Source organism: Plecotus auritus (genome assembly GCF_963455305.1).
Source record: "Plecotus auritus genome assembly, chromosome: 5".
In the NCBI taxonomy this organism is placed as follows: Eukaryota; Metazoa; Chordata; class Mammalia; order Chiroptera; family Vespertilionidae; genus Plecotus; species Plecotus auritus.
Window position 1 is genome coordinate 10,199,264 of NC_137776.1, and position 20,860 is coordinate 10,220,123.

The following is a 20,860-nucleotide window of genomic DNA, read 5'->3' on the forward strand; positions in this document are numbered from 1 at the left end:
GCGGGTCGAGGAGGAAGGAACGAGGGGAGCAAGAGCCCAACTTCCTCGAGACTGCCTGGGGTGATGGGGATCTTTTATTCTTCCAACCCCTCCATGTGCTGAGAGGACGGATAACGACGCGGCGAGAGAACGATAGGCTAGTGCAGGATGAGTGTCCGGGAAACCTGGAACTCAAGAACAAAATTTTAAAAAATGGCTTGGGAACCCTCCATTCTTCCCTTTCCTATTCTCCCATCCCGGGCCCCGAGGTATAGAAAAGGCGGGGCCTCCACGCAAGAGAGGGGCGGGGCGAGGCGCGCGACGAAATCTCGCGATAGAAGAGCGGTGGGCGGGGGCGGCACCTCTCCCTCCTCCTCCTCCTCGCGTTAGTTCCGGTCGCCGAGAAGAGACTGCCAGACCGCCGCTGTTGTCGCCACATCTGGAATTTCTGGCCCTTTTCTCTTCGCCTTAAATTCGGTGAGGCTCGGCGCCCTCCCGCCCGGGGTCGAGTGGCGGCCCCTAGTCGGTGGGTAGAGAGCGAGGGCGGCGGCGGGCGCTATGCGGCCGGGCTCGGAGGGGCCCAGGCGGAGGCCGCCACATGAGGCCGGGCCGGGCTGGAGCCAGTGTTCGAGGGTCCGGGCCGCCGTCTTCTCGGGGAGGCCGAGGAGCGGCCGGGCCGGAACGGGGACCCCGGGGAGGGCGTCGCAGCGCCCGAGGCGGAGGCCGTGGCCGAGACAGCCCCCTCCGGCCCTGCCCGGCCTGGGTAACAAAGCCGCCGCGGCCTCTGTTGGGTGATGTACGCGTTGGGGGTTCCGGCGGGCGGGGCGGAGGAGCCGCCACCACCACTGCGGCCGCCTCCCCCGCAGCTGCTTTCGCTGGAGGGCGGGCGGATGTACGGGGCGGCGGGGCCCCCGGCGCGAAGCGCCTCGGCGCCGGCGGTCCGCTCGTCGCGGCGGCCGTCCACGCCGGCGACGGGGTCAGTGAAGACGGGGCTGCGGGACCCGGAGCGGCCCCAACAGCATCCGGCCGAGACCCAGGGCACACTGGGCGGGGTTGCGGGTCGTGGTTGGTGCGGGAAGGGCGTGGGTGGGGAGACACGTGCCCTCGAGGAGGCCTGGATCGTGGGGCAGGGGAGGCTCGGCCCGCTGTCAGTTAATTTTGCGGCGGGAGTGGTGCGGTCGCTGGTATGGCGTGAGGGCAGGGTTCCCCCGCGGGGATCCGCCTTTTGACCGTGTCCTACACGTTGATTGACCAGTTGGTAATCTGTAGGTTAGTAGTGGGAGGTGTCGGCGAATTTAGAGGAACGAGGAAGACACCAAAATGTTGTGTGTCTGGTGGGTGATTTGCCACCAATCACTGGCGCTGTAGTCACCTGAAAGTGTACGTCTCATTCCATCTTTAAAGGGCTTCTTGTAGGGAGAAATGGCAGGTTTTGAGGTTATAGTTAATTAAAGCGAAGGTAATTGTTTTTGCCTGACTAGGTATACTGTCAAGACTGAAAGTGAGGGGTCAATTTGTTTTACTTGTGACGACCAAGGTTTAATGCTTTGTTTTTAAAACGAATGTTATGGCACTTTTTACGGCCTTATTTTTCTTCTCCTAGGGTGTCTTTTATGAATAATCAAAAGCAGCAAAAGCCAACGCTATCAGGCCAGCGTTTTAAAACCAGGAAAAGAGGTAAATAATTTGTTTTAAAAATATCTTTATTCAGGCCTCCAGAATAACTTTTGTACCTTGGTTCCTCTAGGTGACAGTTGCTCAGTATTAAAACCATAAGAGAAAATAGAGAAAGGAACGTGAATTTCTAGTTGACTATTTCAGATACCCTTAATATTTCTAAGTTATTTATTTATTTTAGAAAAGTATGGGCTGCATTTTTTTAAGTTATTTTATTGATTTTTTTACAGAGAGGAAGGGAGAGGGATAGAGAGTTAGAAACATCGATGAGAGAGAAACATCGATCAGCTGCCTCCTGCACACTCCCAACTGGGGATGTGCACGCAACCAAGGTACATGCCCTTGACCAGAATGGAACCCGAGACCCCGCAGGCCAATGCTCTATCCACTGAGCCAAACCGGTTAGGGCTGGGCTGCATTTTTAATGGAAAATTTCATTTAAGCACATTTTTATTTGAGGGAAAAGGTTCATTTATAAAAAGAGAGCTCCTGATGTGATCACTAATTTCACCCAAAGGATGTGATCACTAATTTCACCCAAAGGTTGGTGAGAGCAAAATCAGATTTGGCCCATGGAAGTTAATTATGGAACAGTTATTAACATTGTAATTTTTTTAAAATTAAATATTTCTCACAGGGTAAGAAAAGTACTAAAATTATACCAACTACTTTATATTAGTGGGCACTTAGATGAATACTGAATTTTGTAGCAAAGCATTATATACTGGTGATGCAAAGTTAAATGAGATGTGGTCTCAGATATATTTTATATTGGGCTTAGTATTTTCCCTTCATTATTGCTCAAAAGCACATGTCAACTTTTTAGTAGATTTTGAGAAAAGGGAGAACTGGGTCAACTAGTTATAAATTGTTTTTCTACTCTGAATAGAGACATTTTGAGATATATATTCTGAATGTTTTGTAAATCTGTAGTTTGTCCCCTTGTATTGGGGAGATCAAAGAGTGACTTGATTCTAGTCTTTGCAGATTCATTTACATTTAAGTCAGTAGATTTTCTCAAGAGGAGGAACAGAAGTTGGAAACCAGAGCAGTTTACCAATAATAGGGAAGAGTATGTGGATTACTGGCATTCACCTTTATATAAATAATTTTGTTAACATCAGGAAGAGATGTTACTTCCTGCTTCCAGATTGAGATCCCTCATGCTCTCCTAATTCTTAATGATTGGGTCTTGGACAAACAAGGAGTTGGTCACCCTCATGCTGTGTGAAACTTAAGGCAGCTTCTAACCTAGATAGAGAAATCAAACCCTATCATGGATTGTGTGATAACAATTCAGTGAAAGCTAGGTATGTACCCAGGGCACTGTTCTGAGTGCTTTCTACCTTAATATCATTTAATATTCACAACAACTTTATGAGATAGGCACTACTCTTAATTACCATTTACAATAGGAAAATTTACACATAAAGAATGAGACTTGTTGCTCAGACAGTTAAATGATGGTCAGGATTTGTATGAGGCAGTTTGACTCAAGCTACTGGTCTTGAATTTCTCTGGGCTTCAATTGTCCTTCTGAACAGTTGGAACAAAAAAGATCTACCTCACAAGGTTGTTGTAAGGATGAAGCAAGGGAGCTAGTGTAGTTTCTGTCATATATTGGATCTTAATACGTACCAAAGGAGTGAGTTTTTTAAAAAGCATACAAAGTATTATGGGCATTAAAAGAAAAGAACAGCTCCAGTGTTTGGACAAAATTTCACTCAGGAAATTTTTAGAGGATGCCCTGAATTTCAAAAAGGCCCAGGGGCAATGGAAGAACTTTTCAAATAGAAATTGTTCCCTGGCAGTAGAAACACACTACCTCGTTTAGCTTGCTTACTTCGACTCGTGAAAAAATAGTGGAAGAAAAGCTACACAATTCTGTGCCTAGGCACCTGCCTTGGGTTAGCAGAGGGAAAACTTGCACAGGATGTGTGTTTAGTCTCCTGTGTATTTGCTAGCGTTCCAGGTCTTGGGTAATCTAGCTTACGTTCAGTTTTTTCCAGCTGTTGAAATAAATGACATAGTGGTGAATGTCTTATTCAGTGATTATAACTTCCTAAGGTGGTGATTTCATGGCATTTTGGTAATCCTTTTAAAGCTAAATGGGGTTTTCTTTCTCCTTAGATGAAAAAGAGAGGTTTGACCCTACTCAGTTTCAAGACTGTATTATTCAAGGCTTAAGTGAAACTGGTACTGATTTGGAAGCAGTAGCAAAGTTCCTTGATGCTTCTGGAGCAAAACTTGATTACCGCCGATATGCAGAAACACTCTTTGACATTCTGGTGGCCGGGGGAATGCTGGGTAAGAGTCTGGGTTTTGTGGGAAGTGTGCTGTATGGAGAAGATTGTTAGAGTTCAGAATATAAACTGTTTGACAAGCCCATGAAATTGGGGTGGCTTTGCTTATTTTAACCCCCTTAGGATTTTTCCACTTTTAAACTCCCAGACTATAGCAAGTTAGCAGATTGCCTTGCTCTGTCTAGCTTTATATTTAAAGTGTGTTACAGAATTATAACATTTGGGGATAACTTTTCTGATAACCCAAACCCCTACAAGACCCAATCAGTGATTCTCTCCCTCTCTCCCCCTCACCCCCATACGTGTTTGAACAGGTTGGAAAACGTTTCCTCTTGTTCTAACGAAATACTTCTATATTTAAAAGCCTCTAGTCCTATATGCTTCAGTACATTAGCTACCAAGTATATGTGACTGTCCAAATTGAGATGTGCTAAAAGTGTAAAATAGACATTTTAGAAACTTATATTTCAACAATAATTTGAATACTGGCATGTTCAAAACTATTTTGATAAGCTGGGTTAAAGTTATTAAATTAATTTCACTTTATTTTTAATATAGCTAATAGAAGATTTGAAATTATATTATGTGGCTCACATATTTTTGTTGCACAGTGCTGCTTTAACTTATACATCCACCCTCAACAGCTCAGGATACCTTAACACAGTGGTTGGCAAACTGCGGCTCGCCGCAGTTTGCCGACCACTGCCTTAACAGATTGTGCTACTTAATTACATATCTTCAAATGATGATGGTATTTCCATAGCTCTTTAATGTATTTCAAAATGTTTTCATGGTAATAATTGTATTAACTCTCACGACCAAGCTGACGGAATCAGAACTCCATTTGTATACATGCAGAATGGATGCTTAGAAAGGCTTTAGTGACTTACATGCAGTCAAACAATTGCTCAGTGGTGGAACCAGAAACTTAACATTCATACATTCTCGTGCCTAGTCAAATGAATATTTCTTACATTGTATTACCAGTTTGTAGTAAGAAATATGAAATATATCTATTTACCATTCATAATATTGCTATCAAGAAGTCTGTTTATAGAATTATTTTTAAAACATTTACCACGAAAATTTTCAAGCATATCCTAGAGAGAATAGTATGAACTTCTGAGTCAATAATTATTAAGTCTTATTCTGTTTATGCCCTATCAATTTCATATTTTTAAGTATTCAGACATCATTTTATCCATAAATAGTTACAAATGTATCTAAAAATAAAGTTTCTAACTTGTGAATTTATGTAAAATTATATATCAAAACCACCTTTGAACATCTCCACTTGGAGTGACAGATTTGGCACTATTATTGGCTAATGCAGCAGGTTTCATTGAGTTGCTAACGTGGGCTATTTCCGTAAACTGCTTCACTTTATCCACACATATTGGACCAGCTTAGCCATGTTCCTGCTGAGAAATTGACTTGCTTTTAAATCATGTTAGAACTTTATCATAACTAGTGGCCGGGTGCACGGATTTGTGCACACTGAAAGGAAATTAGTTAGAAATATTTTAATATTGCTATTCGCCCTTTCTCTATAATAAAGTGTCAGAGATGAAAGAAAATTAGTAAAATATATATGAAAATAATATATAATTTTTCAATAAAATAACAGACATATAAAAACAAAAACATGATATAAAGACAACATTGATAAAAACAATAACTGATAAATTGATTAAACTTATTCTAATATCTCCCTGTATACCACATTAAGAGTAAGAACACTTCCAGATTGCTTGACTAATTTCCCTTGTGATGAAGTATTTACAACTTTAACTTTAATGTCTCATTTTCGAACTCGAGAGAAAGCAACATATAACTGACGATGTCCAAAATAGGTTCAGGTAGGAATATTCCTACTCTGTCTAGAGTTTGTCCTTGTGATTTACTAATAGTCATTGCAAATGCTGGCATCACGGGAAACTGTCTTCAAATTAATTTAAATGGGAGGCCAGTGTCAGGTGGGGACAAATCAATTCTTAGAATCAGAACAACCTCTTCTTCTGCAGATCCTGTTAATACTTCAGCTTCAATTATGTTAAGTCTCAATCTTTTGATAATAAATCTAGTACCATTACAAAGACCCCATTTACTACTAAGATTTCTCAGTAGCATGATGATTGCACCTACTTTCGATTTTAATTTATGACATGGCATTCCCGAAGGAGTACTATTAAGAAATTCAATAGGAAAATTTTCGTTTTCAGCATCATCCGCTGAATCGGTGGAATCATCACTCACATAGGTGTGAAAATCTCCATTGAGTATATCCAAAATTTCTTCATTTAATTTATGAACCTGCTCATTTTTAGGACAAGGAATCGCATGTTTAGATATAATCTATAGATATACTATTTCCAAAGGTAGCTTCAATAATAGATCATTACAAATCATTTCATGGGGGATTTCAAAAATATCCATTCTGAGAGCTTTATATGCATTGCACATGCGCAAATCAATGTTTATTTTTAAATTGCCAGTGCGCGTCACATGTACCGGCTGGTAGGAGGAACGTATGGTCGGTCACTTAGCCTTTTTTATATAGAGATGAGAATCCTCACAAAAAGTAAAATTGAAATGGTACTCATTTTAAATGAAGGTCACTACAAATTTTTTGTAACATGTTCCTTAGCCCCAGGTGGTACACTGGCAGATGACATGATGCGTACAGATGTCTGTGTGTTTGCAGCACAAGAAGACCTAGAGACCATGCAAGCATTTGCTCAGGTAAATGAAACTTTACATAATAATTTTGGTTACCTACCATTATCTATATGACTAATGTTTAAGGAAATATCTACTTTTAAGAGGTTGCAGTAGAAGATGGAAGGAATTTGAATTGGTTTAAAGTGAATGTTCTTGTGAAATATGATGAATTAGAAACTTCAAAATGTGTTGAAGCAAACAAAGTAGGAAAAGATTGAATTAGCCCTTCTTTTCCTGTTTGTCCCTCTGAAATGAATCTATTTTTTAAGAAAAAAATGTCAAAATGAAAAGGAAAATCAATTCCCTGTCATAATTTCTATCGTTGAGTTATTCTGCGTATGAGTTTTTTAAAAAGTGAATGAGGCAGATTAGCTTAACAATAAAAACCTCATTTGAATGTTTCATACATAGTTATGCTTGCATTACTATAAGCCAAGAATTCAAGTGTATGTAACAGATTTTGTTATCTGTGTCATTAGGGAAGTATAACTATTTAGTATATCTTACAAATAGGTAAATAACTTGTATATGAGCAACAGTTAGTCTTTGCTTTCATATGTGGCAATAAAGATTTATTGTGGGGTGCTATTAAAGTGTTAACAGCATTGCATTGGAACATTGCAGTGTTTGGGAGTTGACAGACTCTTCCCAAGCAGGTTTAAACGGCTTGTAAACATATCTAGTAGAGGGTTCACTTCTTTGCTGTTCTAGAGATACTATCACAGAGATCTCAGGGCCCTGACCTAGATCTTTTTAGAAATCTGGCATCTGTATATATGAATTTATCATTGAACTTTATTTCTTTACTATTCATTCTTCATAGGTTTTTAACAAGTTAATCAGGCGCTACAAATACCTGGAGAAAGGTTTTGAAGATGAAGTGAAAAAGGTATGAAGAGCAATATGTTTTGTGGGAAACAGAAGGTTGAGGTCAAAGAGGGAGTGTTAATTCCTAATTGAACCACAGGTTTCAGATCATTTTAAATGAACTGTCATTTGTACTTGTTAATCACTTCCCCTTTTTCACCAGTCCCCATTCCATCTGGTGACCATCAGTTTGTTCTCTTTGAGTTTGTTTCTATTTTGTTTGTTCATTTATTTTTTGATATTTCCCCATATAAGTGAAATCATATGGCATTTGCCTTTCTCTGACTTTTTCATTTAGCATAATATCCTCAAGATCCATCCGTATTAAGGTTTTGTTCTTTTTCATGGTCAAGTATATATGTACCACAGCTTTTTGTTGTTAATCCTTACTCGAGGACATTTTTCCATTGATTTTTTTTTTTTTTAGAGGGAGAGTGGAAGGTAGGAGGGAGAGACAGAGAGGAATATCGATATGAGAAAGACACATCGATTGATTGCCTCCCATACGTGCCCTGGCGAGGGATGGAGCCTGTACTGAGGTACATGCCCTTGACCAGAATTGAACCTGACCACTGGCCAATGTACTATCCACAGCTTTTTTTCATCCACTTGTCTGTTGATGGGCACTTGGGTTGGTTCCATACCTTGGCTACTGTAAATAAATAATCCTGCAGTGAACATAGGAATGCATATATCTTTTTAAATTAGTGTTTTTGGGTTTCTTAAGATAAATATCAGAAGTGAGATTGCTGGATCATATGATAGTTCTGTATTTATTATTTTTTTTTTGTATTTAATTTTTTTTGGAACCTCCATACTGTTTAGATTTGAGATAATTTTAGATATTTAGGTAGGTTGTTTCTGAAATGTAGTTTTGGGGTAAAGCATTTAGTTTAATTTGCTATACACTGTTCCTTAGCTCTGTGTCCAATTAAGTGTCAGAAGACTAAAAATCAAAGTGGGGTTTGTTCAAAAGATAGACAATAGAGGATTAGAACTAAATACATTGAGAAAGGGAAATTTAGCTTACTTGCTGTTTTGAGTCTTAGGTATACTATATGTATAGGTGCACAGAATATATGGTAATGTTTATGGTAACATTTACCAAGTATCTGGCACTATTCTAATTAAACTCATTTAATATTTACAAAAATCCTATGAGCAAGTTTAATACACATTTTACATATGAAGAAACAGGCACAGAAGTTAACTTGCCTACAATCACTCGGCTAATCCTATATAATCCTCCTATCTAAGAAAAAAATAATATGCAAATTGACTGTACTTCCACTACACCAACAAGCCACGCCCACCAGCCAATCAGGAGGGAATATGCAAATAAACCCAACCAAGATGGCTGCAGCCACAGAGAGCAGGAGGGAGGCTTGGGTTTTCCTGGCAATGGAGGAAGCCAAGCTTTCCGCCTGCCTTTGCCGGCCCAGGCCTCCACTCAGTGCTACTAAGTTTCAATTTAAGATAAATAAAGCCCAACAGAAAAGGCGGCAGCCACGGAGCTAGAGACAGCAGGAGGCTAGGGTTGCCCAGGGCGATGGAGGAAGCCCTGGCCTGCTTTGGCCTCCGCTAAGGCTACAAAGTTTCAATTATAGAAGATACATAAATCCCAACAGAAATGGCTGCTGCCACAGAAGGAGCAGAAGGCTTGGCTCCACTCCAGGCTACAAAGTTTCAATTGTAGAAGATAAATAAATCCCAGATCCCAGGGCCTCCGCTTGGGTCGCCGGGGGGCGTGGCCAGCCTGCAAACCACCACAGGCCCCTCACCCAGGCCGCTCCACACCCCAAGGGAACCCCCACCCTGATCCAGGACACCCTTCAGGGCAAACCAGCTGGCCCCCACCCATGCACCAGGCCTCTATCCTATCTAATAAAAGAGTAATATGCAAACTGACCATCACTCCAACACACAAGATGGCTGCCCCCATGTGGTCAAAGATCCTGCCCCCATGTGGACACAAGATGGCCAGCAGGGTAGGGCAGTTGGGAAGAACCAGGACTGCAAGGGAGGGCAGTTGGGAGGGACCAGGCCTGCAAGGGAGGGTAGTTGGGGGCAATCAAGCCTGCTGGGGAGGGCAGTTAGGGGTGACCCAGCTGGCAGAGGAGGGAAGTTGGGGGTTACTGGGTCTGCAGGGAAGGGCAGTTGGGGGGACCCAGGTCTGCAGGGGAGAGCAGTTGGGGGGGTACCAGGCCTGCAGGGGAGGGCAGTTAGGGGCAAACAGGCTGGCAGGGGAGCAGTTAGGCATCAATCAGGCTGGCAGTCAGAAGCGGTTAGGGGCAATCAGGAAGGCAAGCAGTGGGGAGCCACCAGTCCTGGATTGTGAGAGGGATGTCCCAGATTGAAGAGGGTGCAGGCTGGGCTGAGTGACACTCCCCACCCCACCCTCACCCCCGTGCACGAATTTCATGCACCGGGCCTCTAGTATATAATAAAAGTGTAATATGCAAATCGACTGAACGGTGGACCCACCAGTAGCTATTACTCACTGACCACCGTGTGGGGGCAGACACTCAACGCAGGAGCTGCCTTCTGGTGGCCAGTGCGCTTGCACGGGCAACACCGCTCAGCCAGAAGCTGGGCTCATGGCAAGTATAGCAGCGGTGACAGGAGCTTCTCCCACCTCCGCTGCAGGCGGGCGGTACCCAGACTGCGAGAGGGATGTGTGACTGCCGGCTTGTGGACATCCCCCAAGGGGTCCTGGACTGCGAGAAGGCCAAGCTGATGGGAACACCCCCCACCCCCAGTGCATGAATCTTGTGCACCGGGCCTCTAGTGTGTATTATATCTGACACACAAACGTGGATGGTACTCCAGAGCCCATACTTGTAACCAGTATAGTATGCTTTACTGCTTCTCTTTATATAGTTGCTCTTTTAACCTATAACTGTTTATTTTTATAGCTGCTGCTGTTCTTAAAGGGTTTTTCGGAGTCGGAGAGGAACAAGCTGGCTATGTTGACTGGTGTTCTTCTGGCTAATGGAACACTTAATGCATCCATTCTTAATAGCCTTTATAATGAGAATTTGGTTAAAGAAGGTAATTAACCTTTAGAAAAGGTTAGTTTTTAGTTGGCTGAGGGTAGGGTAGATAAAAGCATGAAAGATGGACTGATATAAAACTTAAGAGTTTATTTAGATTTGACTTGTGTAATTGTCTTTTTCACTGTCCTTAAATTTAATAGGTTGATTCAGATTCATTAGACATTTATTGTATACTTTTGGCATCCAGGGTTAATGGCTTAATTTAGGTAAACAGCAAATATCCAGATACAATGTGATTATAAAGTAAAAGGATTTTAATTCCTTGGTAACCCATAAGGAGATTAATTCCAATTGGGAGACTTAGGATCATCTTTAATAGAGAAAATGCCATTGGGGGAAATGCCAAGCTGAAAAGGAAAATAAGCCCCTTACATTGATCTCCATAGGTAAATTATTCTTTATAGTAACAAAGCTAACTTTTCTTTAAGAGTACTATTTGTGTGTTTTTTTTATAATTTTAGTGTTCACCCAAGGATATGTTTCTCTCGATTTTAGGGAGAGGGGGAGAGAAAGAAACATTGGTTGTTTGCCTTTCATATGTGCCCTGATGGGGAATTAAACCCACAACCCTTTAGTGTATGGGATGATGCTACAAACAACTGAGCCACATTGGCCAGAGTACTTGGTATTTAACATGCTTTATTTTAATTTTCACAGCAACCCTTTCAGTTGTAAGAACTGTTTACCCTCATTTTACACATTAGAAAACAGTTTCACTTGAGTAAGAATACACAATCAACAAATGGTAGACTAGAGAAATTAGTGCCTTCTTGGGCCCTAAGCAGTAGCAGAGGGAAGGAAATTCAGGAGTAAGTGTGGGGATAAAGTGAGTAGTCCTGTGTGGTTTAATTATGGAGGGAGGAAATGGGGAGGTTGAGTCCAGAAAGGCGGTTTTGCTAAGTGTGCTCTTTTCTACAGGGGTTTCAGCAGCTTTTGCTGTAAAGCTCTTTAAATCATGGATAAATGAAAAAGACATCAATGCAGTAGCTTCAAGTCTTCGGAAAGTCAGCATGGATAACAGACTGATGGTTTGTAGCTTCTTTATTGATTTTAAGAGAGAGAGGGAGAGGGATAGAAGCATTCATGATGAGAATCATTGATCGGGTGCCTTCTGCATGCCTCCTACTGGGGATCAGGCTCACGACCAGGACATGTGCCCTGATCAGGAATTAAACCATGATCTCCTGGTTCATAGGTTGATGCTCAATCACTGAACCACACCAGCTGTGGTACCTTCTTTCATTCTTTTTTGCCATTCTTGCCAGGAAAATGTAATAAGGAATTTTGTCATTTGTAATCTGTTAAGAGTTTTTCTTAACCTGATTTAAAGATAATCTAACTAGACTAACTTCTCCTTTCAGGAACTTTTTCCTGCCAATAAACAAAGCGTTGAACACTTCACAAAGTATTTCACTGAGGCAGGCTTAAAAGAGCTTTCAGAATATGTTCGGAATCAGCAGACCATAGGAGCTCGTAAAGAACTCCAGAAAGAGCTTCAAGAACAGATGTCCCGTGGTGATCCATTTAAGGATGTAAGATAGTTTTTGTTTAAACTGTCTTTATATGGCTGAAGTATTTCACTAGAGTGGGCTTTAATTAATAGCTATAGAATATGAATATTATATCAGGGCTTTGCCTCAGTCTTTTTTATATTTAGTGCCTTCTTGGGCCTAGAAATTACAACACTTGGGGGAGTATGTATGGAGTATGTACATACATATCATTTATGTTAACTAAATTAGGTTTCTTTTGCAGATAATTTTGTATGTGAAGGAGGAGATGAAAAAAAACAACATCCCAGAACCGGTTGTCATTGGATTAATCTGGTCCAGTGTAATGAGCACTGTGGAATGGAACAAAAAAGAGGAGCTTGTAGCAGAGCAAGCCATCAAGCACTTGAAGGTATTAGATCTGTGCCTTGACAAAACATTCTGCTTTTAAATTTGGAAAAGTGAACTGTTCCTGTGCTTTTCTAAGAGTGTTTATCACATCTGGCTCGTGGGGATAATTCAACCAGTAAATAGACAAATAACGTATTCATTATTGATGTAACTTCTTTTAAAGCCTGGCCTGGGTTTTGTTTGGTTCACAGGTTAAAAACGAGTATGTGTTTAAAAGTAGCTTACGCCTGCAATTTGGTGTTTGGTTTTTATGGAATTTTGGAAATTTTCTTCTTTTTCCTTTAAAGTATTAAACATTGTTATTGACAGTTAATCTGGAATCCCTGATCCAGTATTATTTAATTTGACATAGATGCTTAAGCTTTACTATTTTTTTTTAATTTCCACTAAATAGAATATAATTCACATTGATTGTAAAAGATAGTTATGTTCTGTATTTTAGGAATTTTATAATGGATGGTTAGCAGAATGAATAACTAAATCTTTTCTCACTTCCCTTCAAAAGCAATACAGCCCTCTCCTTGCTGCCTTTACTACTCAAGGTCAGTCTGAGCTGACTCTGTTACTGAAGATTCAGGAGTATTGCTATGATAACATTCATTTCATGAAAGCCTTCCAGAAAATAGTGGTGCTTTTTTACAAAGGTAATTTAAAATTTCTCAAAGTTTTTAATAAAGAATGTGGCCCTGGCTGGGTAGCTAGGTCTTTTATGTTTTTCTTTAAAAATTTGTTGAAGATACCAATTAAGAATGTTTTGAATACAGTCCTTCCTTCTTTCCGTCCCATCTCTTTCTTCCCATCTCTTTCTTCCCTTCCCTCCCTTTCTTTCCTTCCTTCTTTCTTTCACCTTAGGTAGGTTCTAATGCTGCGATAGAGACATGTTTGAAAACTCCCCGAATGTAATGATCGCTCTTCTTTATAGCTGAAGTCCTGAGTGAGGAACCCATTCTGAAGTGGTACAAAGATGCACATGTTGCAAAGGGGAAAAGTGTCTTCCTTGAACAAATGAAAAAGTTTGTGGAGTGGCTCAAAAATGCTGAAGAAGGTAAGTCTTTTGTGGCAGAAGCCTAAGAACTGGTGAAGGGTGGCCATAGAATGTGTCCACATGCTGCCGCTCCCATTCAGACACTGTTTTGTACCTCGAGTACAGATTTCTGTTGATCTATTAAGGCAGCTGAGGAAAACTAGACTTTAATTATTAAAATATTCTGATGATCCTAGTACTACTCTCTTAGGAGGAAATTTGAAAATTTTGAGAATGTCTAATAAATATGAAATTTGAGATTTATAAAATGAATACTTTTTAACATCCCTCCTATAAATAGGACATTAATAAAAGGCTTCACAGTTATAAAAGGGAACTTTTGCTTTCTGATATATAATGCTTCACTCTATTTCCCCCCTTTTCTAGAATCTGAGTCTGAAGCTGAAGAAGGTGACTGAATTTTGAAACTACACCCTCAGTAAAGCAAACAGGAGTTGTAGATAAAATGTCATGTCTCATGTGTCCTGGTTCTTACATCTTCCTACCTCCCTATATCAAGCATGATATAAGGGCTTTCATGGCAAATTTTATTTTAACTGTTTCTATGGTTACTGGAAATGTTGGGTTTAGTTTCTAAAACCATGTTTTAAGTAGCTACAGGAGCTGTAGATTTGGATCTAATGTTGCATTAGTCTTTTCATTTATCTTCTACCTCCTGTATTTTCTACTGTAATGATGTAATTTAAGGCCTTCCGCAATGAACAGTTCACTTTTTTCCTGGGTTTTCTATATCAACAGTTTTCAAGATATGATTTGGTTAAAAATAATCTGTTACAAAAATTCTGTTTGCAAATTAAACTGTAAAAGTATCCAAAGTCTCAAAAAGCAATGATTTGTGTGATAATTTGGTATGCCCAAAGCCCTCCTCATCTGTAGAAATCTCACATGAGGTAATTGAATGAATTAACATGAATCTTGAGTGTCTGGACTGTTGCCTACATGTTCATGTTTTCTTGAGTTTTAGCTCCAGAGATGTTTGAGCTCAGTTGTTTGCTCTGATTTTCAGTCCTTAGTGAAGCCATGGAGAACAAGCTTGAAAGTGAGGTCTTGGGAAACCATGTGGCTGAGGTGGTAGGAAGAAGAAAGTCGAGCTTTTCCCATTGAGAAACTTCGGCATTCAGTTTCTGTCTTTTCAAGCAGAGCATATGGGTATTCCTGTCATACCATTTACAACTGTACCTTAGAAAAGTCTTGTCGTCTAATGAATTTAACACTTGTCATACACTTCGGATGTTAGGGAAGGACTCATGAAATAGTGTGAGTAATGAAACGACTGCACTAAATCCAGTAAATTGTTGAAAACATTAAGTGCCAGCATGTTCTAATTGGGACTCTAAATATAACTCATTTCCTTTTGGTTTAGAGTATTTGATGTAAAGAATGGAATGTAATGATAGGACCAGCCTCATTCTCCTAACTAATCACTAATTAATGACTCAAGCATTTGGCTATTAACATACCCTAGTTGCCTTTTTAAATTTTTTAATTGCCATGAGCCAAACATCTTTTCTATACAATTAATTCACTTATTTCTTCATCTAATGCCACCCATCTATATATGTAGTCAGTAGAAAACAAAATGTGACCACACTTTTTGGTTGGAAAGACTTCACCTTAAAAGTGAAGATTTTGGAAGTTTTGATTGTTGAAAGAAACTAGCTTGGAATAATGCCACCAGAGACTGAGTGGAAATTGCCCCTTTCAAAGGTGCCATTTTTATGAGCCAAGAATTTGGTGTTTAACAATTCATCTGGAGGGAATAATATGTAGTATAATTTGAAGTGAAGGTGTATAGTTACCTTAAGAAGAGCATTATTATTGATACCATTGTGAATGGGGTGAAATTGTTAAATGAATAACTTTAATAAAATTTTCATGCACAGGCAAAATGTATTCACTAGGTTTCTACATAGTGATTTGCTTTTGCTTTGTAATTTGTAGTCCTTAAGACTTTTTAAAAAAATAAAGTCCATCCTTATTCTTAGGTTATATAGGTCAATCTTTATTTTTTTCTTTTGTAAATTCCATGCTAATGTCCAGTGATAACTGTATGTTATACCTTCTGGCGTTTCTACTATGTAAGCATTAAATAATTGCTCTTTCACCCTTATAGCTCCCAAACTATAAACACCTATAAAGAATTCTGATGTAGCAGAAACTACATAATATTTCTACAACCAAATTATTGCATGTTACTGCCGTTCAAAGTGTACCCTGTTCTATTATATACTGTGTATAGTGAATGTGTAGTCTTCCAGAACTACATTATGATCTTTGTCTGATCACAGTTTTTTTTCTTCATAATGACAAAGTAGTGTTTACTTACAATATTATAGTAAATGGGTATCACCTATGACAGTATAAAAAAAGGGAATGCTTTCTGAAAAGACTGCAGATTTTCTTCTGGATTCTAAATGGTAATTTTGGAACTCAGTTGCCAGTGCCAACCTATGGCCTCAAATACGTAATTCTTAATATAGATGTTAAAACTGTATTGTATGATTGGATAAATGTTGATTTTCCTAACTTGGTTTCCATTTCAGAGGATAAGTCTCTTAGATGCCATAATTAAATGTGTTTAGAGCTGATCATAAGTTTCTTAATTATTCTGGAGTATTGTCCTAGAGATATTTATTATGCTGTTCTTATGAAAATTCCAAATACCCAAAACACCAAGGATATTTTGACAAAGCATAATGATGGTGGTAAGAGGAAATGCATGTGACTGAGATACAACTTCTAATTCAGTGTTTCTCAAAGCTCATCACCCTCCTCCGGGAAGCCTTTTTAGAGTTTTCTTATAGCACCCCAATAAATTTTATTACAGATAAGCTTGTATGTGTATTGTACCTGCTTTATACATTAAAAGAATACGGGTTTTTTCCCTCCCATTTGGGGGTGACATGGTCCCCAATGAGAATTTGTACCTAATACATCTTATTTTAAAGTAGGAGAGGACCTAGAGATAGACATTTGCATTGACAGACATATCTTCACACAGATCCATATCCTGAAGCAGTATTTTTTTCTTCAAGGGTTATTAGAAAATAGAGAAAATTTGTTTCCTGCCAGTCACCATTTTTTTGAACAGTAGCCCACCATAGACATCAGACAAGTTATATCCCATTGACTTTGGTGGTCTTAAGATATTCTTCCTTGATTGTAAATGTATGGGAGAGCTATTTGGGTTCTTTCTAATCTATAAAAATCAATTAAAATTCTAGATGAGTGATTTTAAGTTGGGCAAGACACTGGTAAATGGTATTGAAATATTAACTGATATTTAACTGATGCATGTACTGTCACTGAGGTTGCTTGCAGGAACTGGCACAACAACAGGGCTTTAAATGTAACATAAGTATCAGAGTTTTAGTGTACATTACTGCTTAGACTACTAAATTGCCTTTGTAAAAATTCCCCTTGGGTGCTGTTTACAGGTGCCATGTAAAGTAAGTTAATCATTTCTGTGAGAATTATGCTAAATGCCTTGCTATGATTTTTTATATATAAGGTATTAGTCCCCTAGTATATGTAAGTTAACCTATTCATCCTACTGAGTCCTGAAAGTTTAAGATCTAGTTGTTCAGTAGGCTTTAAGTGGACTCTAGAAGATATAATCAGTACTTTTGACTTCAAAATAATTTATAATTGGCTTCTGTCTAGAAAACTTGAATTGCGGTGAATTTGTACCTGAACACGATCCTATGCATAATTGTATAAAACTTGGTTGGATCAGAAAGGCTTTTAAACTCCCTTTCTCCTTCACCCCTCTTCCCATTTAACTGGGTAATTAGGAGTCATATAAGGTCCAATCTTAATTTTCCAATGCACTTAACAATGAATTTTAAAAAGTATGAGGACAGTTTACAAATGCACTCAATCACTGTCAATTTAGTAACTCTAAGAACCTTAGTTGACCTGACCAGTGTGACTCTGTTAGGCATCATCCAGACACCAAAAGGTTGCTGGTTCAATTCCCAATCAGGGCATGTGCCAGTATTGTAGGTTTGATCTCCTTAGGGGGCATGCAGGAGGCAGCAGTTTGATGTTTTGCTCACAATGTTTCTCTCCCTCTCTCAAAATCATTTTTAAAAAAACTTTTAGGCCCTGGTCGGTTTGGCTCAGTGGATAGAGTATCGGCCTGTGGACTGAAGGGTCCCAGGTCCGATTCCAATCAAGGACACTCCAGGTTGTGAGCTCCATCCCCAGTAGGGGGCATGCAGGAGGCAGCCTATCAATGATTCTCATCATTGATGTTTTTATCTCCTTCCTCTCTAGGAAATAAAAAAAGTATATTTAAAAAAAAAAAAAAAAAACAATTTTAAGGCCTGGGCCATGTAGCTTGGTGATTGAATGTAGACCTATAAGCCAGGTAATCACGACTCAATTCCAGGTCAGGACACATGCCTGGGTTGCAGGCCTCAGCTCCAGTGCCAGGGTAGGGTGTGCAGGTGGCAGCCCAACAATGGATCAGTGATCTCTCATATGAAGGAGGTGTTTGTCTCTCCTCTGAAATAAAAGAATAATTCGGCTGCTTGTGGTGCCTTTAATGCTCTAGAGCCGTGGTCGGCAAACTGCAGCTCGTGAGCCACATGCGGCTCTTTGGCCCCTTGAGGGTAGCTCTTCCACAAAATACCACGGCCTGGGCAAGTCTATTTTGAAGAAGTGGCGTTAGAAGTTTTAAAAATTTGGCTCTCAAAAGAAATTTCAATCGTCATACTGTTGATATTTGGCTCTGTTGACTAATGAGTTTGCCGACCACTGCTCTAGAGGAGACTGGTTTAAAAAAATTACTGAATCCTTTGCAGACTTATCCAGAGGGACCAGTATCTCCGTGAACGGTATTAGAATGTTTATTGAATTGGTGCAGCTTTGGGAGTTGTGCATAAAATGTATGGAATGAATTTGGGTGCTACAGAGTTCTCAAATATAATTGAGCTGGTCCATTCAGGGAATTTTCAGTCAGTATAACCATTTAAAAAGAAAATTGTTTTAAACCATTTTTTAAAGGCTGAAATCCTGAAGACTTCTTAGTTAACTTAGAGGTAAACCTATTGGGGGAATAAGTAACCCCATTTATAGACTGAAACCTCTACTTCAAAAAGATGATCTACATTCTCTGGCATCTTAAGAATAAAATACATTCTCTGTAAATGCACCTCATTTTCATTCTAGTTAGGAGCACCAGATCTTGGCATGGCAAAGTCTGAAGAATGGAGAAAACTATAGCTGATAATCCAGGTAGTTGTTGGCATTCTGAACAACCTCAGGTAGACGTCCAAGCTAGTCATCATATTGCTGTATTACTTTTAACTAAAATTCGCTTTTTGTCTATCTGAGATTGAATAAAATCTCATGAGACTCCCTGTTCATGTAAAGAGAAGCGGTAACTGTTGCATTGGTGATAATTGTATGCTAGTAATCCTTAAGTTTGTTAAAGCTAAATCTTCGTAGTACCATCAAAGGGTCCAGAAAATTTTTTTTCTCCAGACCAGTTTTGCTTGGTTGGCTCACATGTACTTCAAACACAAACATGTACATGTTCAGAAAATGCCAGTATTTCACTTCATAGAATAGTAATGCCATCCATCCTCCAGAGAGCTTCAGGTCCCTTCCCTTTCAGCCTTCACATGTAACAGGTCGTCCTGCCCATTCTAAACTCCAAACTAACTCCTCCAGTATCACTGCCCTAATTCAGGCGACCATCAGCAGCTAGAGTAATCTTACAAGAGTAAGGGGTGCCAGTCAGCATGTAATGAAATACACCCTCTAGCCAATGTGATGCCATTAATGGAAAGCTTTTTAAAAAGATTTTTTTAAGAAAAAAACCTTCATTGACCCATCACCCAGTTTCAACTGTTACCTTATGGCCAATCTTATTTTGTCTATTCCTGTCGCCTCTGCTCCCTCCAACCTCCTGGAGGCTTTTGAAGCAAAACCAAGATACCCTAACTTCTAGGAACCCTATGACTGGAAAGGCAATTTTCTATTGGAAGAAGGGGCTGCAAGCCATTCTTGTCACCATGTGGAAACTACTAGGAACTTCCTCTCGTGCAAAACAAAATCAATAATCTGCAAAACCCTACATAATCTGGATCCTGGCTCTCTCTCTAACCTCATCTAATAGTCTCCAACACCCATGCAACTTCAACCACACTGGTCTTGCTGTTGAATACTGACTTGCCTCAGGGGCAGTTAACTGCTCCCTCTGCCTATGCAATCTGCGTTTTCTATATGGATCTCTCTTTAAGAGCTCTGCTCCAAAAAAGTGATCCACCAAATATTTACTGAGTACCAGAGTTGTATAAAAATAAGTTATTATAGAAAAAGAAGATGCATGTGCATAGAGGGGTTGTGGCAGTTTTAAGTAACCGTAGCCAGGGAAGGCCTTGCTGAAATTAGCAAACACCTGAAGGAGAAAAGTGAGATGTGTATTATCAAACACAAAACATGTAATACCTGACTAGTCGGGCACTTACCTCTTTTCCCTTAGATTAAAAAACTGACAGCCAACATAATAGCCGTCTGGTGTGAATGAATCAAAATTATATCTTTTTTTCAGATAAGCAAAAAATATTTTTGGGTGTACCACCAAGTAATTTTAGTACTATATATATATATATATATATACACACACATACATATACCTAATAAAGAGGGAATATGCTAATTAACCATCACTCCATCACAAAGATGGCTGCACCCACAGCTGAGGCCAAGTTCCCATAAGGAGCCTTAACGAGCAATCAGCAGGGACCTGAGGCTACACCCTCCCCCGCCCCCATGGAGCTTGACAGGGGACCTCAAGATGCGCTTCCCGTCCTGGTGCTGGGCTAGGGGACCTCAGGCTGCTCCCCGGCCCCAGTGCCAGCCAGGCCAGGGGACCCCAGGCCGTGGCCCCCACCAGGTAGGGCTTGACAGGGGACGTCAGGCCACACCCCCAACCCGGCAGGGCTTGACAGAGGATCTCAAGGTGCACTTCCCGTCCTGGTGCTGGGCTAGGGGACCTCAGGCTGCTCCCCCTACCCCAGCACCAGGCTGGGGGACCTCAGACCACGTCCCCCACCTGGCAGGGCTTGACAGGGGACCTCAGGCCACGCCCCCCACCCAGCGGGGCTTGACTGGTGACCTCAAGGTGCGCTTCCCGTCCTGGTGCTGGGCTAGGGGACCTCAGGCTGCTTCCCTGGCCCCAGCGCCAGGCCGGGGGACCTCAGGCCGCACCCCCCACCCCAGCACCGAGCCAGGGGACCTGAGGCTGCGCCCACCTGCTTGGTGGGGCTTGACAGGAGACCTCAAGGTGCACCCCCATTG

General features: G+C 40.6%; 1 protein-coding gene across 4 annotated transcripts; it reads left to right on the plus strand.

Annotated features, from left to right (window-relative positions):
• BZW1 (basic leucine zipper and W2 domains 1) lies at nucleotides 1–16,385 on the plus strand. Of its 4 annotated transcripts, none has more exons than XM_080667430.1 (12): nucleotides 1–456; nucleotides 1,583–1,656; nucleotides 3,787–3,963; nucleotides 6,607–6,701; nucleotides 7,504–7,569; nucleotides 10,463–10,598; nucleotides 11,522–11,631; nucleotides 11,965–12,135; nucleotides 12,359–12,505; nucleotides 13,010–13,148; nucleotides 13,427–13,549; nucleotides 13,916–16,385. In XM_080667430.1, the coding sequence occupies exons 2-12, from the start codon at nucleotides 1,593–1,595 to the stop codon at nucleotides 13,945–13,947; spliced, it is 1,260 nt and encodes a 419-aa protein (XP_080523556.1). In that variant the 5' UTR covers nucleotides 1–456; nucleotides 1,583–1,592; the 3' UTR covers nucleotides 13,948–16,385. The 4 variants fall into 4 exon arrangements, 3 of the variants coding, with proteins under 3 accessions (XP_080523556.1, XP_080523557.1, XP_080523558.1); XR_013960563.1 differs by having other exon boundaries at nucleotides 322–456; nucleotides 13,357–13,549; XM_080667431.1 differs by having other exon boundaries at nucleotides 369–505.
• The last annotated feature ends 4,475 nt before the right edge of the window (nucleotides 16,386–20,860 follow it).

Coding starts and splice junctions, on each gene's coding strand:
- BZW1 (XM_080667432.1), top strand. CDS start 870: ATGTACGGGGCGGCGGGGCCCCCGGCGCGAAGCGCCTCGGCGCCGGCG. Junction 10,599..11,521: donor TGAGAATTTGGTTAAAGAAG/GTAATTAACCTT, acceptor TCTTTTCTACAG/GGGTTTCAGCAGCTTTTGCT. Junction 12,506..13,009: donor AAGCCATCAAGCACTTGAAG/GTATTAGATCTG, acceptor TCCCTTCAAAAG/CAATACAGCCCTCTCCTTGC.